The 20216-nt window shown below is 43.0% G+C and overlaps 1 protein-coding gene and 1 long non-coding RNA gene across 5 annotated transcripts; one reads left to right on the top strand and one right to left on the bottom strand.

Moving 5' to 3' along the window:
* Positions 1-70: 70 nt before the first annotated feature.
* Positions 71-4113, bottom strand: LOC126913196 (uncharacterized). 4 transcript variants are annotated; one of them, XR_007707880.1, is made up of 5 exons: positions 3967-4087; positions 2922-3000; positions 2667-2795; positions 1117-1168; positions 71-1017 (listed from the first exon to the last, which is right to left on the bottom strand). It is a non-coding gene; the product is annotated as an uncharacterized LOC126913196 (long non-coding RNA). The 4 variants fall into 4 exon arrangements; XR_007707878.1 differs by having other exon boundaries at positions 2667-2784; XR_007707879.1 differs by lacking the exon at positions 2922-3000 and having other exon boundaries at positions 2667-2784; positions 3967-4113.
* Positions 3736-17316, top strand: TYMS (thymidylate synthetase). Its single transcript, XM_035564020.2, has 7 exons — positions 3736-4072; positions 4767-4840; positions 6056-6230; positions 12013-12114; positions 13277-13452; positions 15465-15536; positions 16458-17316. Exons 1-7 carry the CDS (start codon positions 3895-3897, stop codon positions 16593-16595), a joined length of 915 nt encoding a protein of 304 aa, XP_035419913.1. The 5' UTR covers positions 3736-3894; the 3' UTR covers positions 16596-17316.
* Positions 17317-20216: the final 2900 nt, after the last annotated feature.

Raw genomic sequence — 20216 nt, 5'->3', positions numbered from 1 at the left:
ATAAGAGATGTTTACATTGCAATAAACATTAGATGGAACAGAATTCAGTCATGGTATGTTCAAGACTGTCTCCTTAGAAACAATGTATTGATTGAGAGACAAACACAAGCGTTACAGAAAACAAAAACAAATGCTCAATGTTTCAGCCTGCAAAATGCAGACAAGATGATATTAAAAGACTTCACTTATTTAACTGTGAAACCCTCGATCTTTAAGTAACATCTGGGATGAGGTAATGTAATGACAAATATTCCATCAGAAAAGAATTGCCTCTCAACCAGAGTCCAGAGCTTTGGCATCAGATACCATGTCTTCACCTTCATTAATCAAGTACAAACTGAAATTACCACTATTCATTATGTTTTTTATTTTAGGTGGTGTTTAAGAGCATGCTCCATGTTATTTTTGACAATAAAGGACTGAAAAGTTAGAACCAGCATCTTGACTTGAAAGAGTTGCTTTGCCATAAAATTTGCACATTAGCAGTGCTTTGCTCAGAGTAGCAGTTAACCAAGTCTGCAATTTGACTTGTAGGAGTGTGCAGAGGAAAATCCTTCCCACAGCCTTCTAACCATTTTTGTAAGAATTGCTCATGGAGGCCTCGCTCCGTGTTTAAGAGATTTCCAGATGGGGAGGGAGGAACGAGGCCAGAGAGGCAGGGGCAAACATTGCTTCATGTTATCTCACCCCATGGGGAAACTCCAGGAAAGATGGTGTGTTTTTTAGGTGGTATCATGCTACTGGTGATGCCATGCTGCCATGGGGCTAGCCACAAAACCTGGAGAAAACGTGAGGAGCCTTGTCATGCACAACTCTGGCAGCCACCTATGCTCACAAATGGCACTCCTAAAGGCCAGAGCCACAAGAAGTGCAGACCTACAAGCACTGCAGCGTCCCACGGATCTGCTGAAGAGGCACTAGACTCAGAGATGGCTCCTCTTCAGGTCATTGAGTGTCTGACAGCCTCATCTTAGCAAATGAAGCTGGGAAGCAAAACCTCAACGCATGCAGAAGTATCTGAAGGAAAATAAAAAGGATTAAAGTTAACAAAATAGATGAAGAAAAGAAAATGTCAGTGTTTTTTTATTGACTGTCATTATTTGAGGTCAGACTCACAATTTTTAAACAGATGAGATGTCTTCCATCAGAGAGGCTGAGGTGGCCTGGCCTGCAGAATTTAGACAGAATACAATAAGCCTCACCATGAATTTTTATTAGGTTTATGTTGGTGAAATTATATTTAAAATACATAGTTTTTAATATTTGTAAGCATACAAAATAAAATTCTCCCACAGTTGATATACAGTTTGCCTTCAAAATTCTCTGTAATTTCTATAGTTATTGATAATATATACTCTTTCAGATCATATAAGACTAATCTTCATGTCCTTATGATGACAAAATTAATTTCTTTAGTCTGATTATAATTTTTAGCCTGAATTGCCTGTGCAACACATCTTGTATATGCATTTCATACCCGAGAAAAGTAAGTGGCGTTAATTTCCAAACTGCAATACCATTTTATGTTCCATTTGCACAACAAATTCAGGGTACATGGAAGTATCATGAAAGAAAAAACAGAAGCTCCACAAGAAAATGGGAAGCTCTACAAGAAGTGAAAAAGAGAAAAAAAATCCGCTTCGGCCTGTTTTTTGTGTTGTATATGTTTTTACAGCAGGACACTGATACATTCCCCATATATTTATTTGTCAAACATCTTTCAGATTAAAAATAAAATATTTATCTATTTTTCTCCTAGGAAAGAAGATGTGTGAAATCTTACTTCCTGAAATCCAGTATACTCTCCTTAGGTGAAATACTCCTTAGCTCGATGTACAGCTAATTGTTAAATGCCTATGGTTAAAGTAGCTGCATATAAATACAATTTTGCTTAATAAATACCATGACGTATGAGCTAGCAACTGATGACTGTAGCAATCTTTTAATTGGAAAACAAATTCAAGACCATTTTAAGTGTCATTTGTTTAAATAAAATATTATTTATGTTGTAAAGTAGGTAATCTTTGATAACCAGCTATGGTCCTGTTTATGCAAAGACTTAAGGAAATAATCAGCTCTAAGCATGCAAATAATTCCTATTTGCATACTTAAATTCAGGCACATTTTTAAGCCTTTTCCAGATTGGTCCCTACAGATGTTGCACATTCAGCTAAGTCTGAATCAACCAGATTTCCATATGCATATAGTATATTATTTTCCAATGAAAACTTTCCATCTCTTCTTCCAGTTGCTTTTGATGTTTATAACGCACATTAATTGACTTTTCTGAATATGCAGTAATGAGTAAGTCTTCTGCCTTTGGCACTTTTTTACTTGTAGTTTGCCTCTGGAGCCATAATCAACAGGGAATCCTTTATCAGAAAAGATGTTTGTCTTTTCCTACATTATACACTTTAGCTTGCATGGTATTTGCAAATTATAATAAAGGTTAAGTACTGATACATCTCTCAGAAGCAGAGTTCTAAGTAATTTGGTTTCATTTACTGTGCCCGACATTTCTTAGAATTTTTGGCACATGGTTATCACCATTTTCAACTGTGTCTTTGCTAATTAAGTTTTACACATTTCAAAATGTACAAAACCATGCACGAGACACAAGAAAAATCGTAATTTCATTGTTTAAATAGTGAGAAAGATATGGTTACCTGCCTGCAGTAAGGAGAAGTAATGTTTTCTAGTAAACAGTCCTCTGTTCCATTCAACCTCCATTATATATGCTTGTATTGCAGGATCCTAATCTTGAGAGATTAGTAGTCATAACTCCTGTAATCACACTAGTAGTTAGAAAGTTGGGTTTTATATGAGAGATAAGCGACTCTTAGGAAATGCTCAACTTCTAAGACATACTAGTGAAGAAATATTCAGGTAAGAGTTTGTTTTGATGAACAGAGAAAATATACCTAGAAAAATTTCAGATGATGCTGCATCTGGAATCATTTCAATCAGTTCAGAAGGCACAAGTCAGAATGCAAAACGATGCTGAAAAATGGGGGAGAGAAGCTGAGATCGACAAGATGAAACTCAATAAAATCCAGCACCGAGTGGTACCCTTGGTGAGAAGGTATGGCAGAAAAGGAGCCCAGCTGTAAAAGCATGGGTGGGTGTAACACAGCAGGCAAGCCTGTGCATGGGACATCGTGCTGCAGGAGCATCTCACAGAAGATGATGGAGGCAGGTGCTGGGCTGCACTCGGGGCTTTGGGTATTGAGGCTGGAGCGATCCCTCCTGAGGCACTGCAGCCTGGCAGCACAGGCCGAAGCCTTCTGTCCTACCCAGCTCAGCACTGCCTGCTATGAAAGAGACCAGAGATGGATTAATTTGCCCGTGGGGTGGAACAAGTAAAAAGTTAGGACAGTTTGGTGCACAGGCTCGGTTAGGTTTTCGGGAAAGGCCTGTCTGGGTGCGTGCGAGGGGGATGCTACTGAGGATTTCTCTTGGGGTCCCTTCGGCAACTCATTCACTCGACTGTGCCCGCCGTGACACCATTTTGCTGTCCCTGCAGCCCTCACTGGCGGCTGGGCGACAAGGCGAGGAGCCACGGCGCTCCGGGGGGGCCACTGGAGGCGGCACAGGGGCTGTCACGGCCAGCTACCGAGCAGCGGGGGCTCAGCCCAGCCCGGCGGGTCTGGAGGGGTCCGCAGCCCCCCTCAGCCCCGGGGGGTCCCGGGCAAAGCCGTGGGGAACGCCACTGCGGGGGGGGGGGGGGGGAGGAAGGGGAAGCCCTGCTCCGCCCGTTCCTCCGCGCTGCTTGGTGGGAAGGCAAAACTTGGCGGGCTCGGGCGAGAGGAGGCCCGCGGCTTGGAGAGAGCCCGAGCCGGAGCCGGAGCCCCCCCCCCCAGCCCGCAGGGACAGCCCGGGCTGCCCACCGCCGCCATGCCTACGGCGGGGGAGCCGCCGAGCGCGGCCGTCGATGGCCTGGAGCCGATGGCCGGCGAGCCGCAGTACCTGCAGCAGGTCCGGCACATCCTGCAGCACGGCCACCGAAAGGACGATCGCACCGGCACCGGCACCATCTCCGTCTTCGGCATGCAGGCGCGCTACAGCCTCAGAGGTCGGCACCGAGGCGGGACCCGCGGCCCCAGCCCCGCCCGGGGCCGTCCCGCAGCGCCGGGGGTCGGGCGCCATCTTCTCTGTCGGGGGAGCCCCGGGGGGCTGCGGAGGTGTGTGGGGGCAGCCCTGCAGCCCCCTCGCCCTTGTCCGGGCTGCGACGGCTCGGGGACACCCCCCGGCAATGTTTTTGGTATCGCGGGGAGGGGTGGTAGTGTCCCTGGGTGTGGTGGTGAAACGGGGAAGATGGGGAGGGAACCTTCCTGCCATGCGGGCAGAGGAGGGAGAACCGGTGAAATAGGTTTGTGTATCCTATAAAAGTTTACCCTAAGCCTCCTCTGAAATAGGTTTGGTTATCCTATAAAAGTTTTTCGAAGCCTCCTCTTTGTACTTCCTACACAGGAGGCCTACACGGCCCCGCATGCTGCCCCACAGTGTCTTATCAGCGGCGCTCTGCAAAATCCCCCTCTGCAAGCCATCGGCCTCCATCTGTTGCTGCACTTTGCTCCAGGAAAAGAAAAGTCAGGCTCTTACCTTCCTTTGTCCCAATAAGAGCATTACACATCCTTTCCCAGCTTCTTATCTTGTCTCCAAACTCCTGACTATCAGATGAGGACACTGTCCTCTGGAGAAAACCCTAAGTCGGTTCACCCTAACAAATTGGTGATCATTTCTGACACCTTGTATCTGTTTTTCAGATCAGTTTCCACTGCTAACAACCAAGAGAGTGTTCTGGAAAGGCGTGTTGGAGGAGCTGCTGTGGTTTATCAAGGTTCAGTATTTGGATGTCTCTATCAGTAGCACGCCTGAGAATAATGTCAAAACAACTTTCTGGTATGGAATAGGTTAAGGAATTTGGGATGACTGCGGGTGCTTCTGTTCATACAGCAGAACACACTGCATGCACAAGACCATTATCTTCAAGACATTCCGTGTATTTTAGTGAAGACTATTGCATTGTTGCAAATTAAATTTTTTGGACTGTTTTTTTTTAAGGGAAATAGTCTCATACAGTGAGTTCTTGTGCTATTTTAGCTATACTCTGCAGTTGGAAAGCCTAATATAGCCTATTTTAGTAGCGTTTGCATAAGAAATAATAATATGAAGTAGCTTGTAAACAATTTAATGATCCACTTTTTAATGTTGAGGTAGTTTTTATTGATTTGAATAGAAACAAGCAGTGAGGAACCACAGATGCAGTAAGACTGATGTAAACACTAGGCTTTTTAGCAGCAAAAAAATGAGACCTAATAGAGCTAATACCTGTAGTTAGAGTACTAAAATTCTGTAGATAATATGTTGCTATACAAGAGTTCTTGATACGTTTTGACATTGTACTGGTGTGCGAAAATCTACCTAACCATTTGCTAAATAGCAGGACTCAAGTACACACATATTTTTTTTAAGTATCCTTTTTCCAAAGATAAAAGACTAGATACTCTCCAAAACAGAACACTTGTTATGTTGAATTTCTGAGTTTGCTGATTCGGACTTGTTGAGGAGCTCATTGTTCTACAATTATTGTTGCATGACTCTAGGTCATTTTGTCACATTCTTAATTTTTGTCATGCTAACAAGAGGGGTTTTAAGACCTTAAGCTCATTATAGGTGGCTTGGGAAAGACAATGTCTAGGCCATACATTTTTTGTCTACTTATATTCATCTAAAAAGCAAAATGTTTTTCTCTGTAGATGTGCATGTGAACTGATATACTGCATGTGACCTTAAGACTGTACTGTTTGTGTGTTCACAGAATAATCCTGAGTTAAATAACAGAAGCATAGCATCTCAAACCTCAGTCTAGTATGTTGCTCATAAGCTTTATTCTAAGTGCAAGAACAGCATCTAGTATAATAATCAGACTGTTTATCCTTTATGTTAAAAGTGGAGAGAGATTGTTGAATGGCAAAGCTTAATGCAGCCATTTTGAGTCATGTCGTCTGTGCTGGGATTAGGAGGTAGACTCTGTACTGTCTGTATTTTGTAGGGTTCGACAAATGCCAAAGAGCTCTCTGCAAAGGGTGTGAAGATTTGGGATGCCAATGGATCACGTGAATTCCTGGATAAGCAGGGTTTTTGCACCAGAGAGGAGGGGGACTTGGGACCAGTTTATGGTTTCCAGTGGAGGCACTTTGGAGCAGAATACAAAGATATGCACACAGGTAATCACATAAAAATGCAACCTTGATTGCTTAGTGAGATGACTGTAACACCTCACTTCCAGAATTCTGTGGATGGTTTGGACTGTTGTTAAAAGGACTGTTCACAGGGTGAACTGAAAAACAGAATGAATAATCTCAGAGAGGGTGAGTTTTGCTTTTTATTTTTTAATTAACTGAATCTAATTATCCTGAAAGAAGCAGTGTTGTATATTGTAGTTTGGCATTTATAGAGCAGAGGAATCATAAGGCGTGTGTTATTTTACTTTAATGTAGAATTGGCATGGGCATTGATAGATGGAAAGGTATCTGTATTGCAATCCAGAAATGTGAGCTAGCTCAGTGTGATTGCAGTGGAACACAGACTGCACTCTGAATATTAACACAGGATCCTAATTCTGTGATGCACTTGTGCTGGCAGGAGCTGATGTTAGTGCACCATGGGAGATTGTGGAACAGAAAGGTATTTCCATTTTGCAGCTGGAACTATGTAGGATGTATCCACAGCTGATGATGCTGTGGATAGAATAGCTGTAACAAATTACGATGTGATGCAATATCTGTTGATATTATTTTCAGTGGAACTGGTCCATTAAACTTACTCTGAAGTGTCTGGATGGCTCTTTCTAAATCATCGAAGCAGAGGACATACAAAAACTTAGAAGGACTGCCATAAAAAAAGAATCAAAAAAAAAAAAAGAATATTCCTGTCTGGTTGGTGTGATTTTTTTTTAACTCATGTAGAATATCAAAATGGTTAATTATATGTTTTCCTGTATTTTCTTGTCAATGCATTCTCAAAGTTGACATTAGATATAGATACTGTACTTAATTTTGGCATGTTGACCGCTGGCAGAGTACAGTTTTATGTTAACACAGGTGGTCCAAATGGTGAACTGACAAGTCTAAAAACTTACAGAAATGTTTTTGCGTTACTGAATGTAAAAGGACTGAGGCCTAACGTAGTGTAGCAAAAATGAACGAGATAAATACCCTTAACTTTTGTTGCTAATGGATTTTGTTATGTTTTGCTACTAATGGATAGGTAATTAGCTTCAGGAGCTAACAAAACCATTTGAAAAGGCTTCTGGCACAGTGCTGCTGGCAGAAGAAATCCCTGAGATGCTAATTATGTATTACTACCTTGCTTCCCAGCCAGCTTGGGTCTCTCCCTATAGCTATAATTTGGTGTTGTGTTGCAATAAGAGTTATTAGAAAAAATTAGTTACCAACCATGCTGATTCACTGACATGAGTCAGAATAATGAATAACAACTAATGACTCTTTTATTTTGGAATCCATTCTGCTGGTAAGTTAATTCCAGTGAATTGCATATATAATTGATATTGAGCCTAAAATCAGCCAGCACAAGGGTCAGTGGGTGAATTGTAATATCCTGTGATATACGAGATGAAAGTTCCCTTCTGGCACCGAATGTTACGGAAATTTAGTTTTTATAAATGACCTTGTGAGCTCTAGATCATAGAATCATAGAATGATGGTTTGGGTTGGAAGGGACCTTAAAGCTCATCGAACTCCAAACCCCCCTGCCATGGGCAGAGACACCTCCTACTAGACCAGGCTGCCCAAAGCCCCATCCAGCCTGGCCTTGGACACTTTGTGGTGGCTTTATGCAGGTGGGCAGCTGAGCTCCACCACAGCCACTCTCTCATTTCCCCTCCTCAAAGGGAAAGGGGGAGGAAATACGATGGAAAGGGCTCAAGGGTTGAGATAAGTACAGGGAGATCACTCAACAATTGTTGTCATGGGCAAAAATACTCAGCATAGGAAAATTAATGTAATTTATTACCCATTGCTAACAAGCTAGAGCAGTGAGAAACTAAAAAAGCAAACAAAAAACACCTTCCCCCCCATCCACTCTCTTCTACCTCCTCCCCCAAGGCAGCCCAGGGGAACGGGGAATGGGGGCTGCGGTCAGTCCCTGATGCTTCATTTCCCCCGCTCCTTCATGGTCACTCTCTGCCCCTGCTCCACGTGGGGTCCCTCCCACAGGATGCCGTCCTTCCCAAACTGAGCCTGCGGGGGCTGCCCACAGGCAGCAGCTCTTCAAGAACTGCTCCCACATGGCTCCGTACCACGGGGTCCATCCCCCAGGAGCAAACTGCTCCAGCACGGGTCCCCCACGGGTGGGCGGCAGCTCCCCCCAGACCCCCTGCTCCTGCGTGGGCTCCTCTCCACGGGCTGCAGCTCCGGCCCGGGGCCTGCTCCTGCGGGGGCTCTCCATGGGCCGCAGCCTCCTCCAGGCCACATCCACCTGCTCCACCAGGGGCTCCTCCACGGGCTGCAGCGTGGAGATCTGCTCTGTGTGGGACCCATGGGCTGCAGGGGGACAGCCTGCTCCACCAGGGGCCTCTGCACAGGCCACAGGGGAACTGCTGCTGCATGCCTGGAGCACCTCCTGCCCTCCTGCTGCACTCACCTGGGGGTCTGCAGGGCTGGCTCTCACTCCTCTCTCCCAGTTGCTGTTGCACAGCAGGCTTTTTTGTTTGTTTGTTTGTTTGTTTTTCCTTTTCTTAAATCTGCTCTCACAGAGGTGCAAATAACATCACTTATTGGCTCGGCAGGTCCCTTTGGAGCCAGCTGAAACTGGCCCTTATCTAACATGGGGCAGCTGCTGAATTCTTCTCACAGAAGCTGCTCCTGCAGCCTCCCTGCTACCAAAACCTTGCCACATAAACCCACTACACACTTCTAGGGATGAGGCATCCACAGCTTCTCTGGGCAACGTTTTTCAGTGCCTCAACACCCTCACAGTGAAGAACTTCTTCCTAATGTCTGATCTGAATCTCTCCTCTTCTAGTTTAAAGCCATCATTCTTTGTCCTATCACTACACTCTCTGACAGAGGCTCTCTCCAGCTTTCCTGTAGGCCCCATTTAGGTACTGGAAGGTTGTTGTAGGGTTTCTCTGAAGCCTTCTCTTCTCTGAGCTGAACAACCCCAACTCCCTCAGCCTGTCTTCATCAGAGAAGTGCTCCATCCCCTTGATGGTCCTCTGGGATCACTCCAACAGCTCCATGTCCTTACGTTGGGGGCCTCAGAGCTGAACGCAGTGCTCCAGGTGGGATCTCACCTGAGGGAGCAGAGTAGAGGGGGAGAATCACCTCCCTCAACCTGCTGGCCACACTTCTTTTGATGCAGCCCAGGATAGGGTTGCATTACATTGTTAGTGTGTGTTGAGCTTCTCATCAACCACCACCCCCAGGTCCTTCTCCTCAGGGCTGCTCTCAATCCATTTTCCGCCCAGCCTGTATTTGTGCTTGGGATTGCCTCAGCCCAGGTGCAGGACCTTGCATTGGGCCTTGTTGAACCTCATGAGGTTTGCACATATCCACCTCTCAAGCCTGTCCAGCTCCCTCTGGATGGCATCCCTGCCCTCCAGCCTGTCAGCTGCACCACATAGTTTGGTGTCATGGGCAAACTTGCTGAGGGTGCACTCAGTTTCACTGTCCATGTCACGGACAAAGATGTTAAACAGCGCCAGTCTGAACACTGCCCCCTGAGGAACACCTCTTGTTACTGATCACTACCTGCACATTGAGCCATTGACAACAACTCTCTGAGTGCAACCATCCAGTCAATTCCTTACCCACCGAGTGGTCCATCTATCAAATTCATGTCTCTCCAATTTAGAGACAAGGATATCATGGAGGACGGTGTGAAATGCTTTGCACAAGTCCAGGTAGGTGATGTCAGTTGCTCTTCCCCTATCCACCAGTGTTGTAACCCCATTGTAGAAGGCCACCGGGTTTGTCAGGCACGATCTGCCCTTAGTGAAGCCATCTTGGGTGTCACCAATCCCCTCTTTATTTTCCATATGCCTTAGCATGGTTTCAGGGAGGATCTGCTCCATGATCTGGCCAGGTACAGAGGTGAGGCTGACTGGCCTGTAGTTCCCTGGGTCTTCCTTTTTTCCCTTTTTAAAAAAGCCATGACTTCTCAAATATGATGGACAGTGGCTTAGCAACTTTATCTGCCAGTTCCCTCAGGACCTGTGGATGCATCTCATCAGGTCCCATGGACTTTTGCACCTTCAGTTCCTTTAGATGGTCTCAAACCTGATCTTCTCCTACAGTGGGCGGTTCTTCATTCTCCCAGTCTCTGCCTTTGCCTTCTAGGACCTGGGCTGTGCGGCTAGAGCTGAGTTTGGCCAGGAGCTCCTTGTTCATCCATGCAGGTCTCCTGGTATTTTTGCCCAACTTCCTCTTTGTTGGCATGCATCACTCCTGAGTTTGGAGGAGGTGACACTTGAGTATTAACCAGCTTTCTTGGGCTCCTCTTCCCTCCAGGGCTTTGTCCCATGGTACTCTGCCAAGTCTGCAGAGGCCAGAGTCTGCACTCTCGGAATCCAGGCTAGTGAGCTTGTTGTGCTCCCTCCTTGCTGTCCTCAGGATCCTAAACTCCACCTTTTCATGGTCACTGCAGCCAAGGCTGCCCTTGAATTTCACACTCCTTGTTGGTGAGAACGAGGTGCAGTATGGCGTTCCTCCCCTGCCTGTCTGTCCTGAAGAGCCTGTATCCTTCCATCCTAACACTCCAGTCATGGGAGCTATCTCACCACGTCTCTGTAGTGCCAGTGAGGTTGTAGCCCAGCATGTGCATGTACATCTCTAACTCCTCTTATTTATTCCCACTGCTATAAAGACATGTAAGTTACTGCCTGGAGTGGCTGGAATTCCTTTATGTGGGTTTTCAGGTGCTCTCCTGCTGACCTGTGACCCTTCTCCAGGCTCTGGGCATCTCTCTTGACACTGGCATCCAACCAGGAGGAGTGGGATGTGCTGAGGTTCCTCTCCCCTGGCAACTCTAGATTAAAGCCCTCTTCACCAGCTTGGCAAGCCTATGACCGAAGGTGATCTTCCCCTTCTCTGACAGGTGGACCTCATCAGCCCCCAGGTTTCTCAAAGCAAGTCCCATGGTCTAAGTAGCCAAACGTCAATGCTGGATCTGACTGCACCTTTCAATCCCCTTCCCTTTGACTGGGAGGGCTGGTGAAAAAATTACCTGCTCTCCCGAGTTCCTTACTGCTGCTCCCAGGGCTCCCAGATGGATGTGTATATTCACCTGCCAAAAACTTCCTGCTTTTGAGCATTCAAAGAATTCATGGCACTCCATGTTACTGGTCTGGATGTAAAATACATAAATATATATGTGTATTTTTAAGGAGGTCTGTAGCATGTAAGTTTAACATCTAGAGACAAAGACGTCTTAATCCAGAAGTGCAATGGGAGAATTACTTTAAGTAATGTGGATGACTAGATGACTAGAATGACTATCTTGTTGCTCATTCCAATACAGCCTTTGTCCTGTTTAGGTAACAAGTTGTCATGAATGATGAAGTAACATGCTTTGTACAATTAAGGTTTTTGTACTGTAACCATTGTTTTTTGGGATGTAGTGTTCATGCAGATTTCATTTGTGGTCTTAAAAAATGTCTAGTTGTTGATGCTTTGAAGAAAATGTTCTAAATAGGAATGTTCCCCTTTCAATGGGTGCTAAAGGTACTGAAAGCGCACAAGAGATGGTGGGACGTGTTGTAATACCATCACGAGAATTTCACAAGCCTTAGAGCACCCAAAGGAAGACCAAGAATAGCCTACACTTGGAAGGTGCAAACTGATAAATCTAGTCACTTTCAAAGTTCCACTAAAATCTTCAGAGGCTGTTATTTGGGTATGACCTTTCAGTGGGGTGTGAGCTGGGCTTTGGAAATAAATCATGATTTGAATCTATCTGACTTAGATCATATTTGGTATCTTTCTTCAGATTATTCCAACCAAGGAGTTGATCAGCTGAAAAACGTGATTGATATGATCAAAACCAATCCAGATGACAGAAGAATCATTATGTGTGCTTGGAATCCCAAAGGTACGGAACAGCACACATTAAGGGAATGCCGTTATCTTACTGTATGGTAACCTGTGCTCTAAGTACTGTGTCAGCAATCGGTTCCATCTTGGTGTCTTTGCTTATGCTTCATAAAACTACCAGGAATGTAGGTCACTGAATGCAATAAAAATGGTCAGGGATTATCAGCTTGGTTCTCTTTCTACTTAATTCTCACGTTCAGACCTCACAATTTTTGAACGATTACTCCAAAGTTTTTCTCAGCAGGTTAGAGTGAGGGATGTACATTACTACCAATGACAGAAGTTGTTATGTTAAAAAGGTTAAAAAAAAAAGTATACCAAAGCAGCATGTCTGTTTTTCAGTCATATATTAAACCATAAACTTATAAAAATCCTTGCAACTAGAGAACAAAAATATTATTTGTGTTGTAATCATTTTCTTTGGCTATACGTTGTCTGGATGCCTATTCACTCTGTAGCACTGCTTCTAAATAAGAGCTGCTGCTAGAGGATGTTTTACTTCAGCAGCAGTAGTTCCATGCCCACAAAAAAATCCCCCAGCATTTTCCACTCATGTCTCTAAAAGAGGTTTCCATGCACTGTTGCTGGTATTTTACAGGTTAAACATTCTCCGATATCAGGAGTGGGTTAAAGTTTTACTTACCTAGCTGTAAATTTACTATCTTCACTTTTAAGTGTAGATAAGCACTCAAAAGATCTTTTGTTTGCTAATTAGTTTATTGTTGATCACTCGGTTTTATATAAACAAGCAGTAAAGATACATTGCATTGAGAAGAGCATAAGATGAAGCTGTTGGAAGTTGCTTTAGGGTACACGCTTAATTTTAGTCTTAATGCCTTCCTTTAGGGAAATCAATTGGCTCACCTAGGTGAGTAAAACCAAACTGCTGTGCAGCATTATGGCGTAAATCTGTTCTGTGGAATATCTGTTTATGATTTTTCTAATCATACAGCCCAGGAGGCAGCTTGTCATGACCCAGTCTTAATTGCTCAGGCAGCAGGTGTTTTTAAACGAGGAAAAGCAACAGAATGGTAGTGCAGCTTGATATTGCTGTCTACCATATCTCATCAAGTGCTCGTTCAGATTTTGCATTTTCTACATTTATGATACTAATGCTGTTTTGACTTTTTTTCCCCTTCTTCCTGTATTGCAATTCGTAGATATTTCTCTGATGGCTTTGCCACCTTGTCATGCCCTTTGCCAGTTCTATGTTCTAAATGGAGAATTGTCTTGCCAACTCTATCAGAGGTCTGGAGATATGGGACTAGGAGTGCCTTTCAATATTGCCAGCTATTCGCTGCTCACATACATGATTGCCCATGTCACAGGGCTGAAGGTAGGCTAATCAGTCATTTTACCTGATGTTGTTTGAAGAGTGACAAAGATAAGAGTCTGGTGTCATGTCCAAAAAAAATGGAATGAACATACTTTTCAAAATCTTGCTGAAATATGTGTAAAAGAGGTTGGCAGTTGGGATCAGCAGTGTAAGAATGCTTAAATTCAGGTCAAACAGAGGAGATTCTCCAGGTCTCTTTAATTGAACGTGTCAAAACAGACCTGTTCCAGTACTCTACTCAGAAATCTTAACTGAGCATTTGTTGTTATGGGATAATAACATACAAGTGATTAAATTTTGTAGAATTTGTTATTTTGTTGTAAGTGAACAGTAGCTCAGTAGTTGCTGTCAAGATTCCAATTTGGATATTCTGCCCACCTAACTTCCTGCTATAATTTCAGTTTTGTGGCTTTATTTATTTATTTGTTTGTTTATTTTTCCTACTGTAGATGGTTATGTAGAGTGGCAGTATGTGCTCAAATAGGTACTGCCCTGATTCCAGAGCTGTATTTTGCAGTTCGGTAGAGTAATTTAAGTGGCCCACAGTCTTAAACAAGCGAGCCCGCCTTGTATTTAGAGCATTTAAAAATTAAACTAGCAAGGCCATTTGGGCCTGATCCTCCTGCTACCAGCAATACGAAAGGGAACTTAATTTAAAATAGGGAAGTAGGGAAGAATCAAACTTCACAGCAAGAGAATAGACATACTTAAAAAAATAGGCCAAAGTACTAGGAAAAGCAAAAATAACATTATGTCCATAAAGTAGCTCTTCCCCCTCCACCACTTCCTCTCACAGCTTTGATGGTTTCCTTTTTTTCCTGTGGAGAGATCCACAAATTTTTGCTTTTAAAATCTAGCACACTGTGAAATATTACAATGAGAAGTGCTAGGTGATGCAGAGCTCTGAATAAGTATTTTAATATCTTGGTTTGTATAAAATTGCAAATTAAATAGATTTTTAATACACATGTATAATGGGTAGTGATAAATTTTAGTTTTCAAATTTTTTTGCCCTACTTACCATTAGTTGAGAAGTAATGCAGCCTCTGAAGACAGACAATTTTGACCACTCAAGGTAGGTGTCTAAACTAATCATAAAATATCCTGAGTTGGAACGGACCCACAAGGACCATCAATTCCAACTCCGGGCTCCACACAGGGCTACCCTAAAATCAGACCATGTGTCTGAGAGCGTTGTCCAAACACTTCTTGAACTCCGGCAGGCTCGGTGCCATGACTGCTGCCCTGGGGAGCCTGTCCCTGTGCCTGACCACCCTCTGGGTGCAGAACCTTTCCCTAACACCCAGCCTGACCCTCCCCTGTCACAGCTCCATGCTGTTCCTTTGTAACTAAGTACAAGGAAATTTGCCTTGCCCTTTCTGTACTGTAGCAGTGTAATCTCTGAGTGTCAGACATACAACATTTAGCATGATGTATCCAAAGGCTCATCTACATTGGTCAGAGGTTGAGTAAAGTAAAACTTAAGTTAAATTAGATTTTTCCGGGTTGCTAAGTCACAGAACTTGCAAGCCTGCAAAACTCATTTGGATGCTGGATAAATGCTTTAGCCTGTGACTGACACCTCCATTGCCACAAACTACATTGTTCAGTAGTGACTAAGGTTGCTAGTTTGAAACAACTTCAGCAAGTCCTAACTTGCTGAGGATGTGAAAGAGAAAGCTGGAGGTCACTGCCACACTTGTTTCCAACTGGGTGAACAGATCAGTAGTACTCCATTCAGTTACTGTACCTGTTTCCTGAAGAAGATTTCAAGGATACATTTTTTAGTACGTTAATGGGAGTTTCATTATGTTTTTATTAACCATGCATGCGTCTGGGAAGAGACTGTCCACTGAAGTTTGCAAGGATGTCTTGATAATGTAATCCAGTACAGAAGGTGCAGTTCCGTGCCAGCTGTGTGATGCTAAGAATCAACACCGTAGGCATTGTAATGTTGTGCTTTCTTGAAATCTGACTATTTGAAGACCACTTGTATTCTCCTTTCTCTTCAGCCTGGAGAGTTCGTACACACATTAGGAGATGCTCACATATATCTGAATCATGTGGAACCTCTAAAAATTCAAGTAAGTACTTTGTGTTCTTGTATCCTTTTATCTTCCACAATGCTCATCCAATACAAAGTTACCTTGGTGTTGTAATTACTATTTTGCAGATACTCATTTGTATGTCTTTTCTTCACATTTCTGTGCTAATAATTGTAGTATTGAAAATGGGTATTATTGTAGTAAACTGGCCTTTAACCTATGTTCACCTCTGTTTGCAAACAGAAATATTATACAAACATGACTGAAATGTACATCAATGTACCATTCCACATTGAAATGTACTACTCTAGAACCAAGTTAGAGACCCAGAATCTGTATCTTACTTTTGACTTCATCATTACAAAGCCTTAGAAAACTGTTCTGCCTAATAGGATAAACACAAAATAAAATGTCTTTGGAGTATAGCAGAAAAGGATAACTCATCAATTCACATTAGTTAGTCGGTATTACTATTTGGCTGAATAAGGGTATATTTTCTTCAGGATCTAATTTGGTGCGGTAGAAACAATTAGAATTTTATTTGATTAGACTTTGCTCGGAGTGAACATCCTCACCATTCATATGGCTCAAAACCATCCAGAGAACTAGTTATTGGTTTAGGCCCTAATGTTCCCATGAGAAACTGCAGCACATTGGATGCACATCTGGGTCAGAATTTCCAATTTAGTTTCCTCTGGAAGGAATTTAATTTGCATCCATGAGAATTGCTCTACAGACTGAAACTGCTTGCAGTGCATTTGGACACTGCTGCTTCCAATCAAAATACTAAATTAGATACTGCCAAACTGTCATTTGTTTGCCTTTAAGTCTTCTTGGGGAGGAGGGAGAATCTACATGGTGTAATCCGAATTGAGATTAATGAGATCAAATTTATAACATAAATCTCTGCCTCGAAGTATTACCTTTGTACAATAAACTTAGGACATGCTTTTATTTCAGCTTCAAAGGGAGCCAAGACCTTTCCCCAAACTCAGATTTCTTCGTAAGGTTGACGACATCTGTGACTTTAAGGCAGAAGACTTTCAGATTGAAGATTATAATCCTCATCCACCTATTAAAATGGAGATGGCTGTTTAATGCGGTAGAACAGCTTCTATTAACATGGAAATTTACCGAAGCTACTTAGCTTTCTCTGTGCTTACAGTACCTTTTTTTTATATACTTCAAAAGGTATAAGCTTTATTATTGAAAAATAAATGGGCGATAATAGGTCAATGTTATCTTCAGTACTGAGTTGTCAGAACAAATTTCTAGGCATGGAAAGCGCTGCTGTTTTTTTCCATCTGTTACAAAGCAGAGTAGAATTCTTAGCTTCCGTGAGTTGGAAGGTGAGTTTGGATTATTCCTTCTGTGTAAGCAATGCATGTACTATGCAGAGGTTACCCTAGCTTTAGGTTGCTTGTGAGATGGTTTTCTACACATCGTTTCAGTTAACAGCGGCCATTTCAGTTACCATTCATCTACTATTTCTGAGTTGTACTTGCTTAGATGATTAATTTAGTACTGAAAATAAGAACTTTTATGTGTGATAGAGGTTTTCTTCAAGTTTATAGAAGTCTTTAAAATACATATGTTTAATAAAGCTTTTTTTAAAAAAAGTCTTTTGGAATGGATGATGCATATTTAATTTTAGTATGTTTTTTCATAGTAGTAAGTAAGAGCTGGGAAACAAAGGTAAATGCTGTTAATAAGAGTTGGAAAGCAAAGGTGAATTCTATTTTAGCAGTCCAATCTCTGCTACCATGGGCAACAGTTTCCTGTATGTCCTTCCATAAAGAAAGCAACTTTCACCGTAAAACTAGTTGTGTCTTTCTGCCCTTATTCACTCCTATTCAGTACATTAATACTTACAGAAAAAATGTATTTTAATTTCCAACCAGTCGGACTTACAAAGCTTAAATTATTGTTTTCTTTCTATGACATGTAGCCCAACACACAGCACAGGGATGTCATTGTCTTTTGTAAGCGCACCGAATGTAAATAAGCTACTGCTTATTAGATAGGTTCTCCTCAGCATCTAATGTAGTCCACCTTTCTTGAACAGAGATGATCAGACTGTACAGACTATTTCACCTGAGATCATACCAGAAACTTGCTTAATACATGGAAGGATCAAACTTTACCTTTTTCTGATCCATTAAATGGATGCTCAGTAGCTAATCTGTGGTTAAACACACTGAACTCACAGACAGTAGCAGTATTCTTGTTACTAGACCTGAAAGCCATGTCACACGCTCTTTCCTGTAAATTTCATCCCAGCTCTAGCAGTTTTAAGGTCATCTAGTTAGGTTCTTCAGGTGTCATCTATATTAATCATACCTCGCAGCTTTAGGTTGTCAGCAGCTTCTTACCATGACCATACTTTTGTAAGTTAACGATTCTTGAGTGTATTTACAGCCCTCTAAAGTACAAGAAAACAGTTTAGGTTGTGCAGTCACTTAAGAGTTCTGCCTGCACTTAGCAAGTTAAGTTCCTTTTGCTGGAAACCACTTTATGTAACACTTCAGTTAAGGTGGAATGTGCAGGGTGTTTTAGCAAGTGTAGCTAGAGAGAATGTGAAGCAAAATGTTGGCCTCAAGGCTTGAGTAGAGGGAATTAGCACATGGTGAAGTTGACCAGTACAGACACACCCAGACATGAGAAGAAAGAATTTAGAATGGGAATCATTGCCTGCCTTTCATAAATTGAAGAGGACTTAGTCCAACCATTAAAAAAAAATCTTTTTAAGTATGAAGCATGACAAATGGTCTATCTTTCCATAGGTATATGGACATACACAGAATGCTTAAACGTGGTAACAGACGAGTACGTAGCTCCGGAAGAGCTACTTCTTTTCACTATAGGAATTAACTAAAACATCACTGTTCCTCTTTATTAGCACGATTTACTACTGATAGCAGTTGTTGACATGAAGCATGGACCTTAAAGTCCAAGCTAGTTTATGCTGCTCAAGAGATCAGAAAGATATAAAAAAGTAGAAGTAGTTTATTATACAGCAGGCTTTAATGTGGTTTAAATTAATAAGTGTGAGACTTGCATGTTTTCAGGCAATGGAAATTAATATTCAGAAAATTTGAATATATAGACTTAAACAGGAAGTACTCAAAGGAAGTACTCAAAGAATTTACAGAATGTGAAGACTGTTCACTGCTGGCAAAGATGACTGGTATGACTGAAGACTATATTTAAAGCAGTATTTTAGACAGAACAGCACATTTCTAGATCTTTTGGGAAGCTATGAAAGGAACCCATAGGCCTTTTGAGAGAAGGGGGTGTTCCTGGACTTTCTTTCTGATGAATAAGCTGTCCCCAGCAGCTTCCTATCCTTCACGCTTTCCAACTGATGACTTAAAGAGCCCTACAGGTGGCATTAAAGAGCCCTACAGGTGGCATTAGAAGTCAGTTCTTTGCTAGCTCTGCATAGCTGTATCATTTCTGAGTCCTTGCCATTCGCCCTGCTGAATGCTACACTCATTCTGCCTCCCAGTTTGGCCTTGAAGTTTCCTTTTCCAGTCTTCCATCATTTCTTCTCCAAATGCATCCTTTCATCATACCTTTCCCCAGTTTCCAGGGGTAATACAATCAACTTGGAGATAGCAAAGAAATTTTGTACCACTTTGCTCAGATAGTAGAATCACAGGATGGTTTGGGTTGGAAGGGACCTTAAAGTTCACCCAGTTCCAACCCCCCTGTCACGGGCAGGGACACCTCCCACCAGACCAGGTTGCCCAAAGCCCCATCCAGCCTGGTCTTGAACACCTCCAGGGATGGGCATCCACAGCATCAACTTCTTCCTAATGGCTAATCTAAATCTCCCCTCTTTTAGCTTAAAGCCATTACCCCTTGTCCTATCACTATACACCCTGTCAAAGAGTCCCTCCCCAGCTTTCCTCTAGGCCCCCTTTAGGTACTAGAAGGTTGCTGTAAGGTCTCCCCAGAGCCTTCTCTTCTCTAGGCTGAACAACCCCAACTCCCTCAGCCTGTCTCCATCAGAGAGCTGCTCCAACCCCTTGATCATCCTGGTGGCCCTCCTCTGGGCTCACTCCAACAGGTCCATGTCCTTATGCTGGGGGCCCCAGAGCTGAATGCAGTGCTCCAAGTGGGGTCTCATGAAAGCAGAGTACAGGGGAACAATCACCTCCCTTGACCTGCTGGCCACGCTTCTTTTGATGCAGCCTGGGATACAGTTGGCCTTCTGGGCTGAAATTATAATTAATAATAATTATTATACATACACACACATATATAGTATAATTATATAATAAAATATAATAATAATGTGCAGTATAATATAATTAATATTCATCAAGGCTGCTCTCAATTCATTCTCCACCCAGCCTGTATTTGTGCTTGGGATTGCCCCAGCCCAGGTGCAGGACCTTGCATTGGGCCTTGTTGAACCTCATGAGGTTTGCACATGTCCACCTCTCAAGCCTGTCCAGCTCCCTCTGGATGGCATCCCTGCCCTCCAGCCTGTCAGCTGCACCACATAGTTTGGTGTCATGGGCAAACTTGCTGAGGGTGCACTCAGTTTCACTGTCCATGTCACGGACAAAGATGTTAAACAGCGCCAGTCCGAACACTGCCCCCTGAGGAACACCTCTTGTTACTGATCACCACCTGCACATTGAGCCATTGACAGCAACTCTCTGAGTGCGACCATCCAGCCAATTCCTTACCCACCGAGTGGTCCATCCA

This window comes from Cygnus atratus, chromosome 2, assembly GCF_013377495.2.
Source record: "Cygnus atratus isolate AKBS03 ecotype Queensland, Australia chromosome 2, CAtr_DNAZoo_HiC_assembly, whole genome shotgun sequence".
In the NCBI taxonomy this organism is placed as follows: Eukaryota; Metazoa; Chordata; class Aves; order Anseriformes; family Anatidae; genus Cygnus; species Cygnus atratus.
This window is presented reverse-complemented; position numbering and strand designations above follow the sequence as displayed.